Source organism: Schistosoma haematobium, chromosome 1, assembly GCF_000699445.3.
Source record: "Schistosoma haematobium chromosome 1, whole genome shotgun sequence".
Lineage (NCBI taxonomy): Eukaryota > Metazoa > Platyhelminthes > Trematoda > Strigeidida > Schistosomatidae > Schistosoma > Schistosoma haematobium.
The window spans coordinates 92327303-92351859 of NC_067196.1; the positions used below are offsets into that span (position 1 = coordinate 92327303).

The 24557-nt window shown below is 35.4% G+C and overlaps 2 protein-coding genes across 3 annotated transcripts; one reads left to right on the forward strand and one right to left on the reverse strand.

Moving 5' to 3' along the window:
* Positions 1-972: 972 nt before the first annotated feature.
* On the forward strand, positions 973-3461 carry MS3_00002473 (uncharacterized protein; the record flags this gene model as incomplete). Its single annotated transcript, XM_035730303.2, has 2 exons — positions 973-1170; positions 2725-3461. 2 exons carry the CDS (start codon positions 973-975, stop codon positions 2893-2895), a joined length of 369 nt encoding a protein of 122 aa, XP_035586231.1. The 3' UTR covers positions 2896-3461.
* Positions 3462-5637: 2176 nt separating this feature from the next.
* Positions 5638-18162, reverse strand: MS3_00002474 (uncharacterized protein). 2 transcript variants are annotated; one of them, XM_051210074.1, is made up of 4 exons: positions 17442-18162; positions 13255-13467; positions 10358-10512; positions 5638-6273 (listed from the first exon to the last, which is right to left on the reverse strand). In XM_051210074.1, the coding sequence occupies exons 1-4, from the start codon at positions 17922-17924 to the stop codon at positions 6063-6065; spliced, it is 1062 nt and encodes a 353-aa protein (XP_051075567.1). In that variant the 5' UTR covers positions 17925-18162; the 3' UTR covers positions 5638-6062. The 2 variants fall into 2 exon arrangements, with proteins under 2 accessions (XP_051075567.1, XP_051075568.1); XM_051210075.1 differs by lacking the exon at positions 13255-13467 and having other exon boundaries at positions 5930-6273.
* Positions 18163-24557: the final 6395 nt, after the last annotated feature.

Sequence of the window (24557 nt, forward strand, 5' to 3'; positions counted from 1 at the left end):
CAGGAATTAAAACTAACCAAATTAAGTTGACCAAGTTTCCATTTTTTGAAGTTTTAGCGATCAAGCTTTATACACAACGTGATTTTCGTACAATGTTTAGATGTCAACTATATGGTCACTGCCATTATGAGCCATTGCTGTGAATGGGATTCATCTTGGTGTTTTGTATGTATATTAGTCTTATTTAAGAAACTATGTAAGAATTGTAGTGATCACCACTACAGAATAATGTGTCATGGTTTTCACTTTTTAATTATCGCTACTTTAAAGGTGACATGAAAGTGAGAAAAAGTAGTTGGGGAAACCTTTTCGTTCATGTATTTATCATTACTTTCCAAGAACTAGTTAATTATTTTCCATTTACTCTCTAGTTCCGTTTCCAGACCTATACTCTGCACTGTCCAATTCTTATCTCCAAAGACTTTCATTCTCTTCATGACTGCCAAACAAACGATCCCGTTAAAGGTTTATTTAAAGGTTAAATACCTTTTGAAAAGGTAAATTTCTATCTGACTGGATCCCGTTGGTGCATCTCAGCGCATCCTAATTCGATAATTGAATCTGATAGATTAATCACTAAGAAGTCGGATGACAAAAGCGTTACCTTCGAAAAGTGTCTATGACTAAGGACAACAGGTTGGACTCGCAGAATTTTGATAGATTGACTCCAGAGGTATTTAAAAATAGAGGTCTAATTTTGTTAGCTAAGCCGACTGAGATACTGACCTGAGTCCTAGGAGTTGGACGTAGTCTCATCTAACTGACCTCGATCTCTGACGTGGTTTAAGTCAGTGACTGTATCAAACTTTCAAAATATTTGAAATCTTTATCATGTTATTAATTCGGATTCTCGTATTCATAAGATGCATTACCTTTATAGGGAAACTAAAGGTTTCATGGAACAAACTCCAATAAAGAGTTTCCTGTGTATTGTGATTTTAGGGAGAGCCGTCATCTCTGAACACGTGGTAGATGAAACGACCAATTAGTGATAATCACATAGTTTTCGACAATAACCTAATTGTTGACACAACTGCTCCTACAACCTCGAGAAGCTCGGAAAGCGCCAAGGATTGCAGAAAACGAAAAGCCCTTCGCATTCAATATCTAGCTGAAAGTGTACGATTGCGTGAGCTCACTGTTATAAAAATGAAACGTGATATTGACAAAGTAAGCTGTTTGCCAAATTTTTCAATATAATTAACTTAATTCAGTTACTCGAGTTGTGCCAGTACATAGATCAAGGAGATGTACCAGTGTCACTTTTGGAAAAGTGTGGGATATCAGTATAAAATGCCAAATATCTATCAATGCTGCATGCATATAATCTACGAGAATCTTTTAGTTTACATTATTTCGACATTCCTGGTATTCGCCATCTATTTCATTTTGATATACTTTAACGTATATTTTTTGACTATTTATACTTATCTTTCTTCCATCTGTTAGGGATTTTTGTGCTTTGAATTAACTTTGGGTAGAACGTCTAACTATTTTTAGTTAATTCTTCATTTCTTAGTGATAATAGTAATAATAAACTGATGATTATGCACCATATGAATGAATGTAATATTCCTGATCTACAGTTTCACTTAATTTATGGTCATTTTTATTGAGAATTCTAATTTGTTTATGTTATGAGTCGATATTTATAAATCATTGGTTAAAACTTTATACTTAGTGATATATTACCATTATGTGCACACTAGTTATTGTTGTATGATATTTTGAATACCTGTTATCACTTGCACTACAATGTAAATCAACATAAATCTACCTTATTTAGATCCAAGTTTATTCATGAAGGATAATCTTAAAATACCTCAAACAAATGCAGTATTCCGAATACGTGTTCATCATCAACTGGAGAGGACATTACAAAAACTGATAATTGTCTCTTAGTTCCCTACTATTAAGTTTTGTCGTGAATAAATAAGTAATATACAGCGGTTCTCTGAGCGCTACTTTATAAGCGTGAAAGCTGTTAACTATAAGTAACGTAAATATATAACTAATAATATTCAGCCAAATATTTCTTCAGTTCATTTGACGTGCTACCCAAAGCTGCCTAATTAACAATACTAACGTTAAAGATAAAGTGTAGGTTCGATCAAAAAGATAAGAGTATGATAAATACTAAAGTGATTTAACAAATGAATATGCTTTAATAATTAAGGAAGGGTTATGGATTCACTCACGCCAATGACACTTCTGACTTTATGCTAACTCTGATACCCTATTTAGCATGTTTGATAATCCACGCTTAATTCACTCTTTCTTAATTCGCTAACTAATACACCAGAAAAAACTAGCCAAATAAACACGGGACTATAAAGTAGGCGTTCATGTTTTTAGTGAACATAATGTAATAAGTAGATGTCGCAGTGTGTACAATATCTTACAAAATTAAATTATTATTACTTAGACACATAAACATTGGTACAAGGTGAGACCAAAGTGTCGACGTGCCACACAAAAATGAGATTCTAAAGAGGTCGAGAAAGGAAATTGAGTATAATAAAAAAGAACAACAACGAACAGAAATTAGTATGTGTGGGGGGGGGGCGAAATAACAATAATAGGAGAGGTAGTTTGGGAAAAATACAACTAGAAAGAATTTCTTCAGTTAGAGAAGTTACCCTCACCTACATGAAGAAAGTAAAAGTGAGTTACAGTAGCAACGTCATTGGCTTCTATTCCGTACCATTTCTGATAACGTCTCAGGCCAGCGTTGCACCATCTCTAGAACTCCTACCAGGGAGTCGTGAAGGACCAACAGAAGCTAGTATTGTACAGCTTTCACACTACAACACCTCGTCATACACTGACTACCTCTCCGCTTTCTTACAACCAGTCATGACGTCGGAAAATAATGCACGATGTGGAATCCTCTGAGAAAATATCTGTAGTACATGTCCATACCATCGAAGTCACTGTGTCATGATGGTAACACTAATTGAGTTATCGTCACTGTGTCCGAACACATGGTTGCCAAAGCTGCACATTACTAACATTGTGTTGCTATTTTGTCAGTAATCCTTTAGAGATAACGATAACCAAGCACATTTGTCTAACTTCCTCAACTTGAAGTGGACAGGTTTCACAAACATAGGGCAAAACTGCCCTCACTGACGCGTCGTAGACCCGATCTTTTACGGCCAGACTAAGATCGCGAAGGCGCCAAAGGTGGCCCAGATTGTAATTAGCCGCTCTGGCTCTCACTACGCGTGAATCGATCTTATCTCGGACGCCGCCACCAGCAAGATAAAGTAACAAATAGGAATGGTCGTTAATTACGTGGGATTACCACAATACAAAGGTCGTAATAGTGTTGAAATGCAATAAGTTACAATATTTTTATGTGCAATCTCAACCGTTAATATTTATTTAAGCTGATTCCAGGAGAAAGAAGTGGTCTTGAGATGGTGTAGAAGATTTGTAGCTCAGGTGGATGATTTTGGTGGAGTTTTGTTCTCTGAGCTGGATGGTTTGGTCGTGGAGCTTTCATCGTTCTTCTGAACGACATCATCAGCACAAACTTCAGATAGAAGTGAAGTGTTCGAATTTCTCCATATGTGTTCCACAGCTTGTTCTGCGCACCTCGATGTTGATTGGTTCTTGTTGACCTTAAATTTATCATTGTTTACTTCTTTGTTTTGGTTGTGTCTCCCATTGGTTTGATTTTTGTTCCTATAGTTATGCATGATTTTCCTGATTGGTTGATAAATTGGATTGATTTCAATATGTTTGTTGATTGCTGATTGACCTGAGTGCCAAGCTTCTAAAAATTCTCTGGTGTTTTTGGAGTTTCCTCTGTCTAAGATTTCTACATTTTCCCAATCGAATGAATGTCCGTAGTTATCCACGTGTATTGATATAAGTGAAGAGATATCATGGCGTTTGACTGCTAATTGATGTTTATGTAGGCGTAGGTGGAGGGGGCGTCCGCTTTGTCCGATGTAGTGTTTTTCGCAGTTGGGACAATTTATCTTGTAGATGATGTTTGATTTGTTTTCTTTCGTTGTTTCATCTTTTGGTTTGCATAAGATTGATTGTAGTGGTCTATTAATGTTTGATTCAAACCGATTACAACTAAAGATCGTATTTCTGAGTAAAAATATAAGAGTTAATTGATTGAATCACTGAACAAGAATATTATGATAAACTGCTGCTTTCACCTCTGTTACATCAAGCTTAGTCCTGGGAGATTTGCCAAGATAATAGTCTAAATTTACTTGGGAAATTCATTCAGGAGATTGTTTTCTTTTTAACTGTCTTCAAAACTTGTTTCACAGTCTGAAATATGTGGCTTAAACGTTTTGGAAAGATTGGAGGTAAGATTTCTTTATAATTGTCTATCAATAAACATTTCAGTGATATCCATTCACCTTTAGTAACATTTTTCCATTCACCTTTAGTCATGAACTACGTATTTTTCGAAGGATTTTCGGTTAATGGTTAGTTTTGAAGATAATTAGTAAAGATTGATATTTGCTTCACTACAGTATGCACTTTCGACTAGATTCATCAAGAACTTCTAATTCAGTTAAACTATTGAGAAGATTTCTCACTAAAGTATCAACGTTATTTCACAATACATTTATTTGTATTCAATCATGTTGCGCTTTATTTTTCATCTGCTACATACTTTTCTCTATGTTGATGATACATTCACTTGTTATACTTTATTATTCATTCAATAAAAAAGTTCTCAATTGATATACTATTCACTTATAAGTGTTAGTCTTCATGGTTTCTTATAGTTAAAGTGAACGTGCCTTTGTTCAGTTAAAAAAAGTGCCAAATACGTATATTATCAATCACTACGCTAAATTGAAATGTTTGTTGTTAGTTTGACTTTCAGTCTGGATAGTTAGTAACTGGATTCTCAATGTTTCATAAAATTGAAGCTTTTTGGTGTTAAACTAAACTAAAAATGTTTGGATATGAATGTACCATGAGTATGTTTGTAGTACAGAAAACTGGTGTTTAAATATAATCACCCTTAATGATGTAACTTCACTGTCAGAACTTTCTACCAGTAACATCCTTTCATTTCAAGCTTTGGATAATAACTTAACTGTTGAAAGCCTTGTGACTGAATTTAGAAAATATTTAAGCAATTCCCTTACTTATTAAGGAGGAAGAATGTGTTTGTAAAATATCAGCGAATGAATTTGAAGTACAAATACATTCTTCCTCCTTAATATCTTACATCAACTCGGTGCCCAAATACTGTGAAACAGTCCGTTCAAATTTAGACGAAAGTTCTTATATATTAGTCCCCTTAGTTCCAAATATTATACGTTTGAATAACCAAGGCGACAAGTCTCATCAATATTTTAGTTGAAATTTACTGAAGTGATAGTGAGTACGGAACAGAGAAAGATCGGTGATGCCCTGGTATGGCCGAGAGTGGGGTGGGCCCGCCCTCCCTCTCGAAATGCTCTCACATGGCCACGCGTATATAGCCTCTGCCAAGAATTTCCTACTCACTGCCTTCTCGTGGCACTACTGTTGTTTACGAAAATGAGAGGACGAAAAGCGAATGTCCGGCGCTTTAACCGGATTCCAAACCAATGGTCTACATGAACTCCAGTATCCTGCGGGAACAAATGGCGTATGAACCAATTGTTGGTCACCGGCAACCATGGGACTGCATCTCCTCACGATGCTCCACTGCCTTTTGGATCAGACCTTCAGGTCGAAGGCTCGGGGGGTGGTCCCCTAAGAAAACCACCTGCTTCGGTCTGGGCATCCGAGCAGTATCATAGCTCTCACACATATCAAATGAGATTTGTGTGGCGCATATGTATTTGGTGCCTCATTGTCCCAATATTAATGTGTTAAAATAAATAAAGACGCTTAAACCAATATCAATAGTCCGATTCATGGAAACTGAAGCTTGGTATGAAATAATATTACAAACTGTATGGTAAAGAATTTAATAAACAAAATAATGAAGAGTATAAATGATACTATAGAATCATTATGTTGAACTTGGCTAATTTATTGATTTTTAACGGCTCATTATTAGTTCATATTATGGCATAAAATATCGATCATATGACAGGATAATATGCAAAACTAGCAATATGACACATATTATTATGATTTCTGGCTAATTTCATATAACCATGATCACCGAATTCTTCACCCAAACTAAATTTAACTAACCAATATGGTATGCCATTCTCTATACCGTAACCTACAAGTAAAACGGATTCGAATGGTTCTTCATTTTGACAGTCGTCTATTAATAAAACTCCACTCCTATAAAATAAAATAATAAAAGTAAAGAGATAAATTTATTTTAAACAATAATAACAACAGCAATGAGAGTTGTTTAGATTAAAATTGAAAGTAAACTTACATTTTTTTTAGATCTAATCGTTATTCTGCAGCAATTTGGAAAACTCTCCCGGTCTCCCACATTGTACGACATTTCCAGATACCTAGATAACTGGTTGCTCTGGTCGTTAGAAGGGACATCGTCGTCGTGACTTCCGAAGGAACTCGGCTTTCATCATGAGGAGTTATAACTCTTTTAAATGAAGACTTTCTGACTCCCAGGGCAGAGTTTAAAAGCTTTGAATAATTTTTTCTGGTTAGCGTTTTTTTAGCGAGTTAGTTCTCTACGGGATGGAGTCGCTAACCTTATGCCCAACCCCCCTCCTTAATCCGGGCTTGGGACCGGCAGTAGCCCCCGGTGGGACTCCAAGCGGAGTTCTAATCGATATTAACATGGATTAATGTCTCTATCTACTTCGGTTTGAGTTATCATATAGTAACATTAGTCTTCATCTAAACAGTTTAACTCAGAGCTGACCACGTAAATTGATACCTGATTGTTGAGCTACATAGCATTATGATGGGTAGGGGTTAATCTTGAGACCATACATGAATTCAGTATGTTAATTCACTCAGTACACCTTAGCATGGAATCTGTTTGTAACATGTAGATTAACATTTTTTGTATCGTTTCAGCATGACTTTTGTTAACAAATTGGAAATATGAGTAAATCCTTATGTAGAAGGTGCTTTTTAATTATTAAACGAATAAATTTTCCAAGTTTAGATCATGAAGTAAATCATTTGTCACCAGTTTAGTGTTGCTTCCTTGTGTCGTACGATACCATTTTCTATGCTCAGGCAGTTAGTCAGTCAGCTACGACGTAGGACTAGACACGTATATACATCGGTTCAAGTTGCTACGCATTATTAGCACAAAAAAATGAACACAAAATACATAGAAGTAGTTAATTCAATGAAGGTAATATATAAAAGAAAGATTTCTCATAAGGATATAGTACAGGAAGAAAGAACTAGTTCGTAGAAAGAAAGATATGAAGTGATTTTAATCTCATAGCTTAATGGAAAACAGAGAATGTATACGCCAACGTCATTTTGATCGATTCTGAGCCATATCACACAGAGTTTCCAACCATTGGTTATGATAGTCATACGGACCACAACCAAGTATTCTGAATCTACCAACATGGCTTAGACTAGAAGTTAGTAATTTTAAGGACTGATGCCACATTTCAGTTTGGCTGCCCCTAAATTTCTCCCAACCGTCTCCAACACTAGTCAGTATTGCACGTCGTGGTAATCGGTGTTCATGCATACATAAGAACACGTGACCCAACCATCTCATTCGATGGAGATTCACAACATCATCAATTGATTTACCATCATTCTATTTTCAGTCGTAATATATTGATGTGATAACAGTTTTGGTAATCAGTGGAAATTATCGAGTATTAACGATTCATTGGTTAGCGTTTTTTTCAGCGAGTTTGTTTTCTACAGGATGGGATCGCTAACCTTATGCCCTACCTTCCTCCTTTATCTGGGATTTGAAACAGCAGTAGCCCTCGGAAGGACTCCAGGAAGAGTTTGAATACTTTTCAATTAAAATTGTTTAAAAGTATTGAATGTATTAAGAAAAATGTTTGATACTAACTAATCATCTTTAGAGAGATTGAATATAGAATCTCAGTTACTTATGGAATAACTTTGAAAGTGAGCATGCAATGGCTTGTATCTCACATTTCAAGATGAAGTCATCATATATGATTTCAAGTTGGGATTAACTTGATAACTATAGAGATATAAAAGGGAATGTTTCGCGGAGATGCTTGATTTGCAGTATAGACAAATAATGATCTGAAATTCTGCTATTCAAATCGATGTATGATCCAAACAAACAGGTAAAAAAGCATCTCATTCAAGAAAGCTGAGAAACCAATCAGAATTGATTGGAATTCTGCGAAATCAGTGACCAGTAGTTGATGGTAGAACATATAAAGTCGGGACGTTTATTAATAAAATGACCCAAAAATAATGATTGCGCTGATGGTTACAAAAGAAATTTGGATTAGGGATGGAGAATACTTCACGGAGTAGCTCAGCACGTCCATAGTCACTCCTGACTTGTAAACAGTTGCACTATCAATAGAATATTTATATGAACCCTCTTAATTTTTCTGAGGTTTGGTTTTAAAATTATTTAAGGACCGTTGTTAGAAATTAATAGTTAAACTAATAAAGCTAGTTATTTGGATACAAGCAATTGACAAACTCCTCCTAAATTGGCTTCGACGGATCCCGACCGTAGCTGCTACCTTGAAGCGATGGTCGGGCTCACCTATCGTGTTGACTCAACCGAGCTATATTGGCTGGAAAATATGTTCCGGTAGGTTCTACCATGTCAGGAAGGTCGATTGGAGAACGGTAAGACTAAAAGCAGTAACTCAAGGTCTGAGGGCGAAGTCGTACTGCTGACTGTAGAGGGTGTGACAGCAGTAAGGTGTTTCTCTCGGACAACCAGCATCTGCGGAGATGCTGCCTTCTCACAAGGAAGGAAGGGGTTAGAAAAGGTCGACCCTAAAAATGTCACACCTCACCTTACTTCACGGATTTCCGTCTCCGGCGGTAAGGCCCTTTGAAGAACGGAGCTAACACGTCAAAAACCTCCCAGAAAAGGCCGTGCACGACCGGCCTCAAGCAGTTGTCCCTTGGGCTCTGCGGTCACGCTCCCAGGTCATTAGGGCCAACAATAATCCAACTTCCTTTTCAGATTTCGACGGATGACCGTACACGTTCAAATAAACAATCAGATATTCTGTAATAGCTACAAAAGTATTTTATTGACTAAAATATCTAAGAATTTTAAACTTTTTAAATAGACAACCACTATAGCAAACCTGGGAGCACTAGACAGCCGTTTCGTCCTAGTATGAGACTCCTCAACAGTGCGCATCCACGATCCCACTGGATTCGTCAATAGTTGGAAACGGATAAAACAACAGGCGTATTTCATTTCATTCTGCGTAATTTACCTATTTCATATATATAAGATATAAGAAGTGTATGAAAAATCTTTTGAAATATTGTTTACTGAAGATTCCATACGGGACCAATTATCTAATATTAAATGAAGCCTTTATTATCACTACAGCACTCGATATCTGTTATAATAAAGCGGATAAAGTGAAAAATCTATCTCCTTAATCTATTTCCTTTTCTTGGTTAGTATCTTCCCAAACTAATTTGATTTTTTAATGCCTTGACGGACCTCATTTTTTCTGCCTTGAGTGCTGTTAGAGGTATGAGGGTAGTCATCACTTCCTGGTTGCCCACACTGTAGAAGGGTTCTTCTGGAGGTACCTGAAAAGGAAGTTGGATTAGAGGTGGTCTTAGTGACTTGAGAGACTGACTGCAGTACCCAAGGGACAACTTCTTGAGGCTGGTCATACATGACATTTGTGTTAGCTCCGCTTCGTACTTGTTGAGACCTTACCGCCGGAGACGGAAATCCGTGGGATAAGGCAAGGTGTGCACTTGTAGGGTTGACCTTTTCTAACCCCACTCCTCCTTGTGGGAAGGCAGTATCGCTGTTATACTGGTTGTCTGAAGGAAACACCTTACTGCTGTCACACCTCTGTACAGTCAGCAGTACGACTTCGCCTTCGGACCTTGAGTTTGTTGCTCTTAGTTTTACCGCTCTTCAACCGACCTGTCTGACATGGTAGGACTTTGAGGAACGGTAGTTCCAGCCAGTATAACTCGGTTGCTTCACCGTGACAGGCAAGCCCGACCACCACGTCAAGGTAACAACAACGCTCGGGTATATTTTGTGTGAATTTGTAAGTACTTGTGCTATGAACTTATGCAATATTTTTGAAAAATAAGTTTCTACGTTGTTAGTACTATAATGATTGTTTAGATAGGATGTAACATTTCGTGCATGAAAAATAAATCACCGTCCAATGCTTCCAGATTTTCCATGGTGATCTAGCTTCAATCGACTTATGATCTCAACTAGTAAAATAATTATTTTCAATTTATTTACCCGTAAGTGAGAAATTCCTGAGTCATAGTAATTCTTACTGCTATAGGTCCAATATTATACACAGCTTTTTGAAGTTCCTCCTCATTATCATCGACTTGTATATAAGAGGATAAAGTTGTCACACTCTTTGATGAACTATATGTACAATTTCCAACCTAAAATGATTTTAGAAAGACATTGGAAAATCTTTAGATTAAGATGTTATATAATAAATCATATAGTGAAAGAATACTTCAAAGAACATGTCTGATATTCTATTAATCTTGTGAATCTATGATGACAATTACTTACTTACGCCTGTTACTCCCAATGGAGCATAGTCCGCCGACGACAATGACTGGTGTATAAAGTATTTGTTTGGGAAGTACAAGTTCAGGATTTACTTTTAGTTAAAAAATGATTACGTATTCCAGTGTATAATTGTATGTCATACTATGGTACATGTGTTTTTAAATGATGTTTGAACAGTGCCAAACACAACAAGTGAGGCAGACTTTATTCTATTTTAAAAAGAGAACTAATTCTATGAAATTCCTAAATAATAACCTCGTGAATTGTACTTGATGAGATAAACGTGAAGTGCTGTTCAGGAACTAGGACAATACAATCTACAGACGTTTCATTAAATTTTCAACAGACACATTCAAAATGTAGTGACTGAGAACAGAAATGGGGACAATCGAATAGATTTGAATACAAAATAACAGAATGTCGTAGTAAAATCTGAGATCCATACAAGAAACACTTCATTTACAAAATGTTAATTAGTCGTCAAAAACTTCGTTATTCTTTTATTTCCACACTAATCATTCTCTGTTCTAGTTTTATTTCCTTCAATATTCCTAACTTTCTGACACCAGGCATTTCATTTGCGATTAATAATACATACTACTGATATCTATGGACATCAGTAGCACACACTACAAAAGTAATGTAGTTTAAATAATTCAAAAATAAATAGTATTCATCTGTACACTGGAAAACTACACAAATCTACTAAATATTGTACTTACAACTTTTAGCAAAGCTCACAGATATATAAGAATTTTGAGTGTCAGTCGCCACTAAAAGTGGTTATGAAGCATGGTCGGAATATATTTATTGAAATGAAACATGCTACAAAAAGTATTCTACCATTAAAATCTATGATCTAATCAGAAGTAAATATTGCTTCGTGAAATGTCTACATTACAGGGTAACAAAAGGCTATACTGAACATGGGTATATGATAAACCAGAACTACCTTCATGGATGTGAAGGCGCAGATCGGAAAATCAAAAGCAGCATATCTACAACTGTAGAACATCTGGAACTCAAAACAACTCTCAATAAACACCAAAGTCACAAGTTTCAATACAAGTGTCAAGACAGTTCTATTGTATGGCGCGGAAACCTGGAGAACTATTAAAGCCATCATCCAGAAAATCCAGGTGTTTATTAACAGTTGTCTACACAAAATACTTCGGATCCATTGGCTGGACACTATAAGCAACAACCTTCTGTGGGAAAGAACAAACCAGATTCCAGTGGAGGAAGAAATCAGGAAGAAGCGCTGGAAATGGATAGGACACACATTGAGGAAAGCACACAACTGTGTCACAAGACAAGCCCTCACATAGAATCGTCAAGGCCAAAGGAAAAGAGGAGGACCAAAGAACACATTACGCTGGGAAATGGAGATGGACATGAGTAAAATAAACAAGAATTGGATGGAACTAGAAAAGAAGGCCGAGGAGAGAGTGGGTTAGAGTATGCTGATCGGCGGCCTATGCTCCATTGGGAGTAGCAGGCGTAAGTAACTAAGTAAGTAACTATTGTTGTAATATATGTGGTTTGATTTGATTGTGAATTTAATGGAAATGGGTTGTTGATTTTTTTTATAAAGAGTGAAGTGTTCTTATTGTATCCAAATTTGTTGTAGATGTTCTACTCTTTGTATATTTAGATATCCAGTTATTGCCTCTGAAAAAGAACGTTTCTTTACAATATGATTAGTTGTTAATTGGCTTCATTCATCTTTAAAAGTCCAACCCCTTAACAATATACTCTAAGGTATATGTTCGTCGTCAATCTTTTTATTTCATCCTATTATGACGAACAATTAAGCCGTAGTATTTAGGTATCGTGAACTGACTGTTAGAAGTAGGTGTATACACACTTGATCTTCTCTTCCCTTAAACTATGAGATTAAAATAGCTTTATACCATTCATTCTACGAACTAATTCTTTCATCCTGTACTATATCCTTATATACAATCTTTCTTTTATAATATTACTACCACTGAAGTAACTACTTCTATGAATTTGGTATTCATCATGTTGTGTTAATGAGGTATGACAACTTGAACCGATGTATGTATGTGCCTGATCTTACGTTGTAACTGACTGACAGATTGAAGTACCTTATTAAATCACTGAGAATTCAAATGAGTTGAAATAAACTAAAACAAACATTATCCATAAGCGAATGTTTTTATTTATTCTAAAATATGTAAACTAATTCTTGAGTTATTCAACATTTTGGTATGAGTATAAAGAAACTTCTTCAGAATAACTGATTCTTAAAGATTGGATTTCATTCTATGTTCAATAGTTACTCTCTAAACAATAATTGTAATTACATTTCAGTCCTACAGGAGGTCAGTCGCGGCTCGGACAGCTCAGTGGCAACGTCTCTGACTGTGAAGCTGGGTGACACGAGTTCGAGTCCGCCAGGGAGCACTAGCTCCCTCAAGATTACAGGTACGCCTTGCTGACGAGTGCCAAGTAGCACGAAACCCGGGTCCAGGGTTTCCTGTTGACTACCTCCAACCACCATCTAATAATTGTAGTTTAAATTCTAATAGTCTATTGTCTTGTAGCTTTGAATTAAATACACTAATCAATAATATACTTACTTTACCAGTAAAAGGATAATCTTCTTGAGATTCTACACCATACTCTTTTATGAAATCAAATGCTACAGATACTGGATACTCTACACATTCATGATCTCCAGTACAATCTACCAATTGTTGTGATGATAATGGAGTAAGAATTCCTGTTTTTCTTTTAACTTGCCCTTCAAGCGCTTCAACTGAGGCAATCGCCCATGAAGATGCACAATCCTCCTATAGAAAAAGGTAATCACAGTATATTTGAGTTAAATCTATTGAAAGAAGACGTTCTGATGATATCTTATTAATCATAGATAACCTGGCAAAAAAAATACGTGAACTTATTTACTGAAGTTGTTAGTTGTAAATGATCTTTCATTTCCTCTACTGCTGAAAACATGTGACCTATACTAATCGATGGGAATTTCGATTGGTAATCTGAATTAAAAAGAATACTTTCTGCATACTATTCTGGAAAATTATTTAAGGTAGATGCTCACTACTGATGAGTCCCATACTGAAATTAAATGACTGTCAAGTACTTCCAGGTTTTCAATGATGGTCTAACATTCATCCGTTCATGATCTCAATAAAAACTCGAAGATCTCCACAATTTTATACTGATAATTTTGTTCTTGACAGCATGAAAATCCATCATAAAGATTGATAGGGGGATTATTAATAGAGAAGAGAAGGCTTAGCGTGATAAGATAAAGTGTTGAAATGAAGATAAATTGTGGTCAGGAGGATCACGGGAACAGAAAGAAAGCTGTTGAGCATAAATGTTTCATACAGAAGACAGAACGGAAGTAGACAGCTGTGAAAGAAGAAAAGAATGAAGGAGGGAGAAAAATATTATGAGAGTATAAAGCCATGGTCGAAGAAGAGGTTGTACCAGTTTCTTTTGGACATGTAATCCTGGTTTTTTCAGAAGTATAGTTATTGCTTTGGCAGTGTTAAAAAGATGGAATATAACCGTGTTTGGCGGCTTTCTACTTGCCTTGCAGATGACTTTGAACACAGAGCTCTCTCTGAATGAATGACCTGTGTTCAGAAGTTTTTCGTTTATTGAACTTATTATTGAGCTATTTACACCTCTTTCTAACCAAACTGAGTAACGTTCTTGAACTCTTTTTCATAAAATAAGCATCAAATGACTGATATACCTGGGTCCGCATGAGCACATAAATTGATAAACACAGAGGGAATTGATCAAACGAGATCATTTATCTTTAAAATTATTGGTGATCTTTGATCGACTGGCGAACAGTATTCGCAAGGTTGCTAAAAACGTTCTATTTGAGAGAGTCTGAAATTTTCCACTTCAGAGTGTCTGTAACTATGTCACCTTTGAAATCAATGTTCACATAAGTGCCTTCCTTTCCACCGAGGTTATCTGTGCTTAAGGAGGTCTGAGTTTTGTATTTTTATTAGTCGTGTTTACTGATCATTTCAACATCGAGGAAGTGAATACTTTGTTTTCCTTCACCTTCTAGTGTGAAATTGACCGCCGGGTCAGTCAGTCACTGAGTAACAACGTAGAACTTCGTACGTATGTACATCAGTTTAAGTTGCCATATCACAGTAGCACAGAGATACAATTGTCGATTCAAATCCCACAGTGGTAGAGATAGTAAAAGTATAAGCAGTCATCGTAATGATTAGCATTTGAAGATGTTATTCAAGAACTATAATCCAGTGAAATAACTTTGGAAAGAGAAAAAAGTAAGGGACATGAATAATTCAGAAGATTAGAATTTGGGAGGACACAATGAGTGGATGCATCTGCGTCATTACAAACGATTTTGAGCCATGTCATTCAAGGTCTCTAACCATCAGTTGCTATCATCTCGCAGATCCCAACCACGTAGTCTACACCTACCAATATGGCTCACACAGTCCACTTGTCAGTGACTTCATGGATTGGTGCCATGTTTTGGAGTGGCAGCCCCTAGATTTCTTCCAACGTACTCCTACACCATAAAACATCGCACGTCAGGGCAGTCAGTGGTTAATGTTTTAGAAGATGATCTAAATTATGTTTACGGTAACAAATTACAAAAACATCATGTATATACCTTTTAAATAAGTGAAAGTAGTTCATAGACGTTTTAAGTTGACAGTTTTACAGATTGACTATAAAACAAGTTGCTAATGATGGATTAAGAAGAGATTCCATTACTCTGCCATGTTTTTGCCTATGAATTACATTGTTGAATGTAAATTGTAAATTACAAATATATCTTAATAGTAATACCTTCAGATAAGATTCCGGTAGTTCGATATAAATCTCATTATTATTTATATATTTGTAGATAAAATTGATGTTCTCTGTAAGTGAGAAATTACCGAGTAGTGAATCAATATCAAATGAAACAACAGACTTTGTCAATTACATTCACTTGTTCAAAAGTGTCATGTAGAGAATGTATACAAATACTTTTTATTGTAAGTCCTGGAAGATCTTCCAGCCACTTTGATAGAAGACCGTCAGCTGTTACTCTTGTGGTAATATACTGACTGAAACTATTGAAAAATGAAAAATTAACCTTCTCTTCCCTATTATAATCTTGTTATCTATCTTCATAATGAATATTCAAGTTCTCAACAACAAAATTATTGTTAATTCTTTCGATCAAAATAACGTTTTTATAAGATGATAGTTGAAGATAGTCAATAAGAAACCCTGGACCCAGGTTTCGTGCTATTTGGTATTCGTCAGCAAGGTGTTTGTTCTCTGAACAAAACTCCACCAAAATCATCCACCTGAGCTACAAATCTTCTCCACCATCTCAAGGTGTACCTGTAATCTTGTGGGGGATTGGTGCTCCTTAACAGATTTAATCCCGTGTCACCCAGCTTCATAGTGAGAGACATTATCACTAAGCTATTCGGGCCTTTTGTTTATTCTGCCTCATTGTTATCATGTTTAGCAGGATTCTATTATCACTATTATTGCTATTATTATCATTTTGAAAAGTAAATAATATATACATGTGACTGTACAGCATTGAAAATGAATTCGTTGAAAAGAGAACTTTTCTCCGAACTCATCTTTCTTATTTTATGAAATTGATTAATTTGTAAGAATCACCGAAACCATAGTATTTCGTGCAAGATATTGATTTGAAATGACAGAGCATTGAACACAAAAGAAAAAAACGTTAAACGACAATGAAGCAGTTTTGAAGAGGAGTATTTCTAAAGAGTATTGTTAGTCCGTCATTCAGTCAGTCGGCTATAATGTAGGATCACGCACATATATGGATCCATCAAAGTTGCCGTACCGCATTAGCACAACAAGATGAACACCAAATTCATTAAAGTAGTTAATTCAATGGTAGCAATATAAAAAAGAAAGTATGTGTATATGGATATAATACATGAAGAAAGAACTAGTTCGTACAAAGAAAGATATGAAGTGATTTTAATCTCATAGCTTAATGGAAAACAAAGAATGTATACACCAACGTCATTCTGATCGATTCTGAGCCATGTCACACAGAGTTTCCAACCATTGGTCATGGTAGTCATACGGACCACAACCAAATATTCTGAATCTACCAACATGGCTCAGACTAGAAGTTAGTAATTTTAAGGACTGATGCCACATTTCAGTTTGGCTGCCCCTAAATTTCTTCCAACCGTCTCCAACACTAGTAAGTATTGCACGTCGTGGTAATCGGTGTTCATGTATACATAAGAACACGTGACCCAACCATCTTAGTCGATGAAGATTCACAACATTATCAACTGGTTCATCATCATCATTCCATGATACCCTAGCGTCTATCCTCACTATTACTTACTCGATCATCTCAGCAGGCACAAACAATATTTTACATTACAAAAAAATGGAGCTGAAACAGATAAATGATGACAAACGACAAAAAGAAATAAAAACTTTGGATCTAATGATCTTAGCGTTAGCGTTGTTTTTAGTGAGTTATTTTTTCTACAGAACCAACGAACACATGACGTCAAGAAATGAATACAGACATGAGAAAAATGAACAAAAATTGGATTAAACTAGAAAGGAAAAACTCAGGACAGAATGGATTCGAGAATGCTGGCTCATACAGCCTCACTCACTGTAGGTCATTAAGTAAGTTTATCATCTTAGTTTATTCAATACAAATCAAACTTGTAAAAAAACAACAACAAAAGAATGATAGGGGCCCAATGATAAGAATGTGATCTAAACTAACTTGTGTTTTTACTGGTGTCACAGTATCATTATCTCTCCAATCAATCATATCTGGTAAATTATTATGATTATTATTTGTTCGATTGAAACTTCTATATTTCTCCTTAACTAATAATAATAATAATCGATTCTTTTGATGATGTAATAAGTTTAATTTGTTTTTTTTATTTTGATAAAAATCATTCCAATTTATAGCGGTATATTGATTTATTGATTTACGATAAGTTTTTAATTGTAAATCATAATATAAATTATGTAATAAAATTTGATTAATATTGATTTTCCATAATGCAAAAGAATTGATTTCATCAATTTGATTTCTATAATATTGATGATAACGTAATTTCCATATTGTCCATAATAGATGATAATCTATACTGTCATTATTATTATTATTGTTATTGTTATGCAATGACTGATTATGTAATTCACAATTGAAACATAAGCAGAATAATAATGAGATAATCAGTAGGCTTATCATCATTATCAGGAATGGAATTTGATCATATATACATATGTATATATATATCTATGCAAGTAATCTCATAGAAACCAAAGTTCTATTTAACTAAAACACTTTAAAATCTTCTAATATAGATCGAATTTCAACTTTGGGCATATCATTAGTAATGATCTTATTCCGTATAAATAATATTGTACTCTAGACTATTTATTGAAACATATAAATATTGATATAAGAAAGCACTAAATAGATATGTACCGCTCAAGTCTTTTGATTTGTATATGGGCTGTGATACTGCCAAGGTGTTGAAACCGAAGCAGGTGGTTTTCTTAAGGGGCAACACTCGGTAGTGGAACAAACTCAAGAGATGCAATCCTATGGTAGCTGGTGACTAACGATTGGTTGATACTCTATTTTTTTCCCCAGGGTCCTGGAGTTCATGTACACCGTTGGTTTGTAATCAGGGTTTACAACCCCCCTAAGTGGACTCTCCGTGTCCATCAACCCAGTGAAAACGTCGGACATTCGCTTTTCGTCCTATCAATTTCGTAAACAACAGAAGTGCCGCGAGAATGCAGTGAGTAGGACATACCTAGTAGGGATTCTATGTACGTGGTGATGTAAGAGTATTTTGAGAGGAAGAGTTGACTCTCTCCACTATCGGCTGTACCAGGGCGTTTGGGTGCTAATGATTTTTGTATAATGTTATGATTATGAGAAGAGTGAATTTAATTACAAATTGTAATAAACAATTTCAATAATTTATAAGCAAAGATGGATAGTGGCTAGCAGTGGAATCTAGGACACGCGTTTCGACCTATTTGGGACTTGTCAGCTGGATGTACCTGCATCTCACCAGATGACGAGTCCCGAATAAGACAAAACGCGCGTCAAACTGGATTCCATTGCTAGCCACTATCCATCTTTGCTCATAAACCTTGTGACTTCAGACAATAATGAGGCAGTCCGCACAGGGTGCACAGATGCCAACAAAAGACTGATCAACTGCAGTCCTAAATAACAATTGGAAGATACAAGTAAACAACATGAAGTCGATTTTAATAAATATTGGAAAAGTTTAATGATGATCATATTTTATATAAGGTTTTCATTACAAACTCATTTCATCAAAATACTCATTGAGAATAATGGAAGTTTGATTAGGTATCTGTTTCCTTTCTAAGAATATCGAATTTTATTGGACATGGTATCTCATTGAAGTGGGAAATGTGAACAATTTCATTCTGACTCACTTACTTACCTAGTTACTTACGCCTGTTACTCCTAAAGGAGCATAGGCCACCGACCAGCATTCTCCAACCCACTCTCTCCTCGGCCTTCTTTTCTAGTTCTACTCAATTTTTGTTCATTCTTCTTATGTCTATCTCCATTTCCCGGCGTAATGTGTTCTTTGGTCTTCCTCTTTTCCTTATTTGGCCTTGAAGATTCCATGTGAGGGCATGTCATGTGACGCAATTGAGTGCTTTCCTCAATGTGTGTCCTATCCACTTCCAGCGCTTCTTCCTGATCTGGTTTGTTCTCTCTCTGGCTCACTAGTCTGACCTAATTCTCAATTTGCTTATAGGCTGTAGGTACTACAACTGGAAGCATCATGTGTTTGAACTACTGAGGATTTATAGTCTACCATAAGATAGCTGTGATCTACTTTTCTGTTTTCAACAGTCATTTAAATAAAACCAGACATAATTTGGTTTGTAAAATGTATGTCTACAATTTTGAAATCGGTTATTGACTCATGAAATTTAGGGATTTCAATAGTTTCTTTGTGAATGAATTCATGAACATAAACATGCCACCAACCAAAAAAAATTGAACTGGTTTATTTTATTTTGATTGTGATCATGAACCGATTGATGATAGACCACCATCGAAAACCTGGAATCACTGGATGGTCGTTTCGTCATATTGTGGGACTATTCATTAGTGGGCATCCACGATTCCGACCACAAAATTCGAACTCAGGGCCCTCGGTTTCGCGCGCGAACGGTGTTAATGTCTAACCTAAACCAATCCACGAATTTACACGACCATCCTCCTTTGTATTGAGATAAATACCTGTCTCTACTCGACACGGATTACCTTCAGTGGTCAAGCCTACTCACTAGAACAACGAGAATTCCCTCACAAATCTCGAATCATGGGATCGTGGATGTGCACTGCTGAAGAGTCCCACAATGGGACGAAACAGCCATCCAGTGATTCCAGGTTTTCAATGGTGGTTTAACACCAATCGGTTCATGATCTCAATCAAAAACTTATTAATCTCCACAACCCTTTATTGATGGTTTATTTTATTTCAGAACACTTTGTTAGTGAACACCCTTCACTTTATTCGAATTGAGAACCATGATGACTCACTGTAAGGATTATACTAGGTAATGTTTGGATTAAAGTAAAATGCTTAAAACCAGTAAAAATTGTAGTTACAGAATTCCAATGTTTCTCCGTAACTTCATCTTACAATTAACTATAAACATAAGAATAATTGTATTCGTTTAAGTTTATCCTTTGAGAATAATCTCTGAACATTCCATACACATAGTTCGCTTTATTATTTTAAAGAGAGTAAGAACAATGATTGATGCAGAATAATATGAATTCATTTTATTTCGTTAGGTTCTCATCAGCTGCTTACAACCTAAAATATTTGAAATTCAACGTTATTATAGATATTGACATACTTATACAACAGAGGGCGATGAAGGATGAATATATGTAACATAATGTGGTAAAGATTTCGTTAGATTGATACCCATTGAAATTCATTGAGAAATATGGAAAACGTGAAGATAAAATACCCAAAGAAACTACAGTAAATAAAAAATCTGTTTTTATTCAACTTCAATTCAAAGGCGATAATGTCACAGGGTCAATCAATATGAGACTAAAAACTGCACTGACAAAAACATATCCTGCAGCTAAATTGATTGTCCTGTCCAAAACGACATGTTCTTTGACACAATCAAAGGTCGACAGGTATCCCTTTCATGTTACCACCAACTGTGTATACAAATTTACATGTATCTGCCAAAGCAGTTACATTGGTAGAACAGAAAGGAGAGCCTACGTCCGATTCAAAGAACATATTCCGAACAGTTTGAGATCAAACGGACTAAAAGCATTTAGCAGCGCTGTCGCAAGACATCTCCTTGACACAGGACACGAAGTCGATATACTGAAGTCCTTCAGGGTGATCAACAAACAATCAAATTCAAACCTTTTGAAATTCGCGGAAGCAATAGCAATCAAACGTTTAAAACCAGATCTTTGTATACAAAAAGAAACAGTAATAAATCTTTCTTTGCCCTGGTAACATTCACCCCACCCCCTTTTATTTACATTTATTTTTATTACGTCATTTCAACTCTTTCTGAATTTTATAATTACATCACTCATAACTGACCAATTTCAATTCATATCTCTCTTTATTAACATTAATCTATTTTCAGTTACTTCATTACATAATCGTCTAATGTGTTTTAATTCCATGATTTCTAATCACTATTTCAATATTCTGGAACCTTCCCTCTCAAACTCTATATATTCGAAACAACATTTTATGACCTCATTAACTCTAACGAAATCTTTACCACATTATGTTACATATATTCATCCTTCATCGCCCTCTGTTGTATAAGTATGTCAATATCTATAATAACGTTGAATTTCAAATATTTTAGGTTGTAAGCAGCTGATGAGAACCTAACGAAGTAAAATGAATTCATTTGTTATTCTGCACCAATCTTTGTTCTTACTCTATTTAAAATCTCTGAACAGTTTAACTGAGAATGTATATTAGCAACAACCAACTGTGGAAAAAAACAAGATCCCAGCGGAGGAAGAAATCATTAAGAAGCACTGGAAGTGGATAGGACACATATTGATGAAAAGCACCCAGCTGCCTCACAAGGCAAACCCTCACATGGAATCCTCAAGACGAGGAAGACTAAAGAACACATTACGCCGAGAAATGGAGATAGACATGAGAAAAATGAACAAGAATTGGATGGAACTAGAAAAGAAGGCCCAGGACAGAGTATGTTATAGAATGCTGGTCGGCGGCCAATGCTCCATTGGGAGTAACAGGCGTAAGTAAGTAAGTAAGTAATTAAGTAGAAGTAATATTTTTGCATAAGTACATGTTATCAACGAACTACCATCAAGGTATACTTAAGTCATTATTATTATTGAATATATACTGAAGTCTGTTAAAAACCTTGAAAATGACAACTAATACTCAAACAAATGGATAAAGATAGATGACATTGAATATAATGATGAAATGAACGTTAGTATTATTGAATCTATATAACTCAGATTCTAAAGAAGATGATATTTCATGTTTTCAGTGGAGTTAATTCATTCTTCTGATTTGTTTTCCAATACTGAACTAATTATGTAATTAGTGGATCGAACTTCCCATTATAGGCGAATCTTGAGTAAAGCAATAGATTTTCAAGTGTCTCCTCTACTATGGTGTTATAAAGTGTTATATCCCAGCAAGAATTATGAATGGTAACTGTTTGGATCGATTTATGGACAAATACGATACATATATTTTTAATGTGTAATCGTTAAGTTGCTTAACTATGCATATTCACGTGACTTTTATTATAAGCTTTATGTTGACCTCTAGACTATTATTATACGATTTACCATTCTTGAGTTATACCCTGTCTAGTAATTGCTATCTCCCACATTCACAGCCACATTCGGCTAATTCTTGTAAAAATGTTGTTTCCTATTTTATGGTACGATGTGGTCTGTTTGGTTTGTATATAACCGCAGCATGTTTTAAACAAACAATTCATATTGCAGAGGTTGAGACTGGTGTTCTGGACTTAACTGTCTGGGCTAGGTGAGAAGCAGAACCAATAAGATCTCTAGACTGCTCACACGTATTTTATACGTTATTGGTCCGATCGATAATTCACTGTTCTCTAATTGGCGGTATCGTTAAGTTATACAGTAAACAGGGCACATAGTTCACAAGTTATAAAAAAAGTACGAATATATCCTTTGATCGTATCAATGGAAAACAATCAGTCCAGTAATCAGAAACATTAATACGATACATGCCATTAGATGAGCTCAAGGTACTCGTTGATTGACGTATTAATACACTTAAAACTTATGCTGGTAGTTAGTTTTTAATATTATGTAGAATACTATAAGACTCAATCATTATATAAAAAACAAGGGTAATTGTTTAAAAGTCTTTTTGATGCATGTTAAGTTTGTCTTACATAGTTCCTACTCGTTCCCTTTCTACTCTTTTGTATATTGTCTTATACTACTTATTTATATTCAGTAAGCAGTTGTATTCCCAACAATTTTCACACTTGTGTTGTAATGCAAGTTGTACTGTAACATTCTGAAACGTTCACAAATATCTTTAACGTTTATTGTACTTATCATTGTGTTTATTATCATAATCGCTGTGCTTCAATTACTGTAGCGGTTATCCACAGTTTTGTGCATTTGTTTAAACGCAACAATTTCCATATTGTTTGCTCTTGGTTCGGGTTTCGGTTGTTCGTAAACTGTTACCAAATTTAGACACAGCTATCAGCTGTCCTTTGTACTATCGTATGTTATAATTATTCTTTATGTTACTGTTACAGGAAGCCTTTGTTATTTTCATTCTTGAAGGACGCGTTCAAACGCCTAGACACCTCACAAGTTGAGGTTTGTAACTAAATTTAGTGTATTATTCAATAAAGAACCGTTATTGTAGACAAATCGTTGTTTTGGAAACTTCGATTTTGCGCGTATCTCAATCGGGTGACTTGGACGCTTCGATAGATCTAACAATGCATATATCCTGTGATCCTTTTATACTTCAGCTTAGTACAAGCAGTTGTCAAAACAAACTACTTGGTGCTCCCCTATGTTAACATCCATCATATATAGGCGGCCTGCTTGAATATCTGGGCTACCTGTTTCTGCCATCTGATTATTTCAACAAGTTATCTGTTTTTATTTGTTTTAATTTATAATTATGTCCATTAATCGCATAACCTATTCAGGCGCTTTTATGAAAAGCCAACGACCTTCCGCTGCACAAGTTACGAAAAAGTACTATAAAAGGCATCGTGGTGGTTGGCAAAGAAAATGAATATTAATCATATGTCAATTCTCGAGCTACTGAATTCTAACTGCCGATCACTAATCAACAAAGTGGACTATCTGCAATTCCTACTTAGTCAAAATACGTATCGTAATTGTGGTGTCATCACAATTCAAGAATCTTGGTTGAATGATTTACAAGATGACTGCCTTGTATCACTATGTGATTTTAAAATTTATCGTCAGGATCGATCGAACAATAAAAAAAGGTGTGGTGGCGGTGTAGCTACGTTTGTAAACATAAACTGGTTAGTATACTTTTTCACTAGTTCCAATTAAACTCATTTTATCAACAACAAAAAAATGTCGAAGTTCACCGATCAGTGCCAATAATCATCTACCTGGTAGTGATAGATGATTATTATTATTGTTGTTGTTGAGCTCTTGCAATAATTTTCTGTGCCAATAACTGTCTACAGAGTGTATCTGTAATTTCAGAAACATTCATTTATGGAAGATTATTTCTTTAACATAAATACACCAGTTTTATCGATTATCTAACGA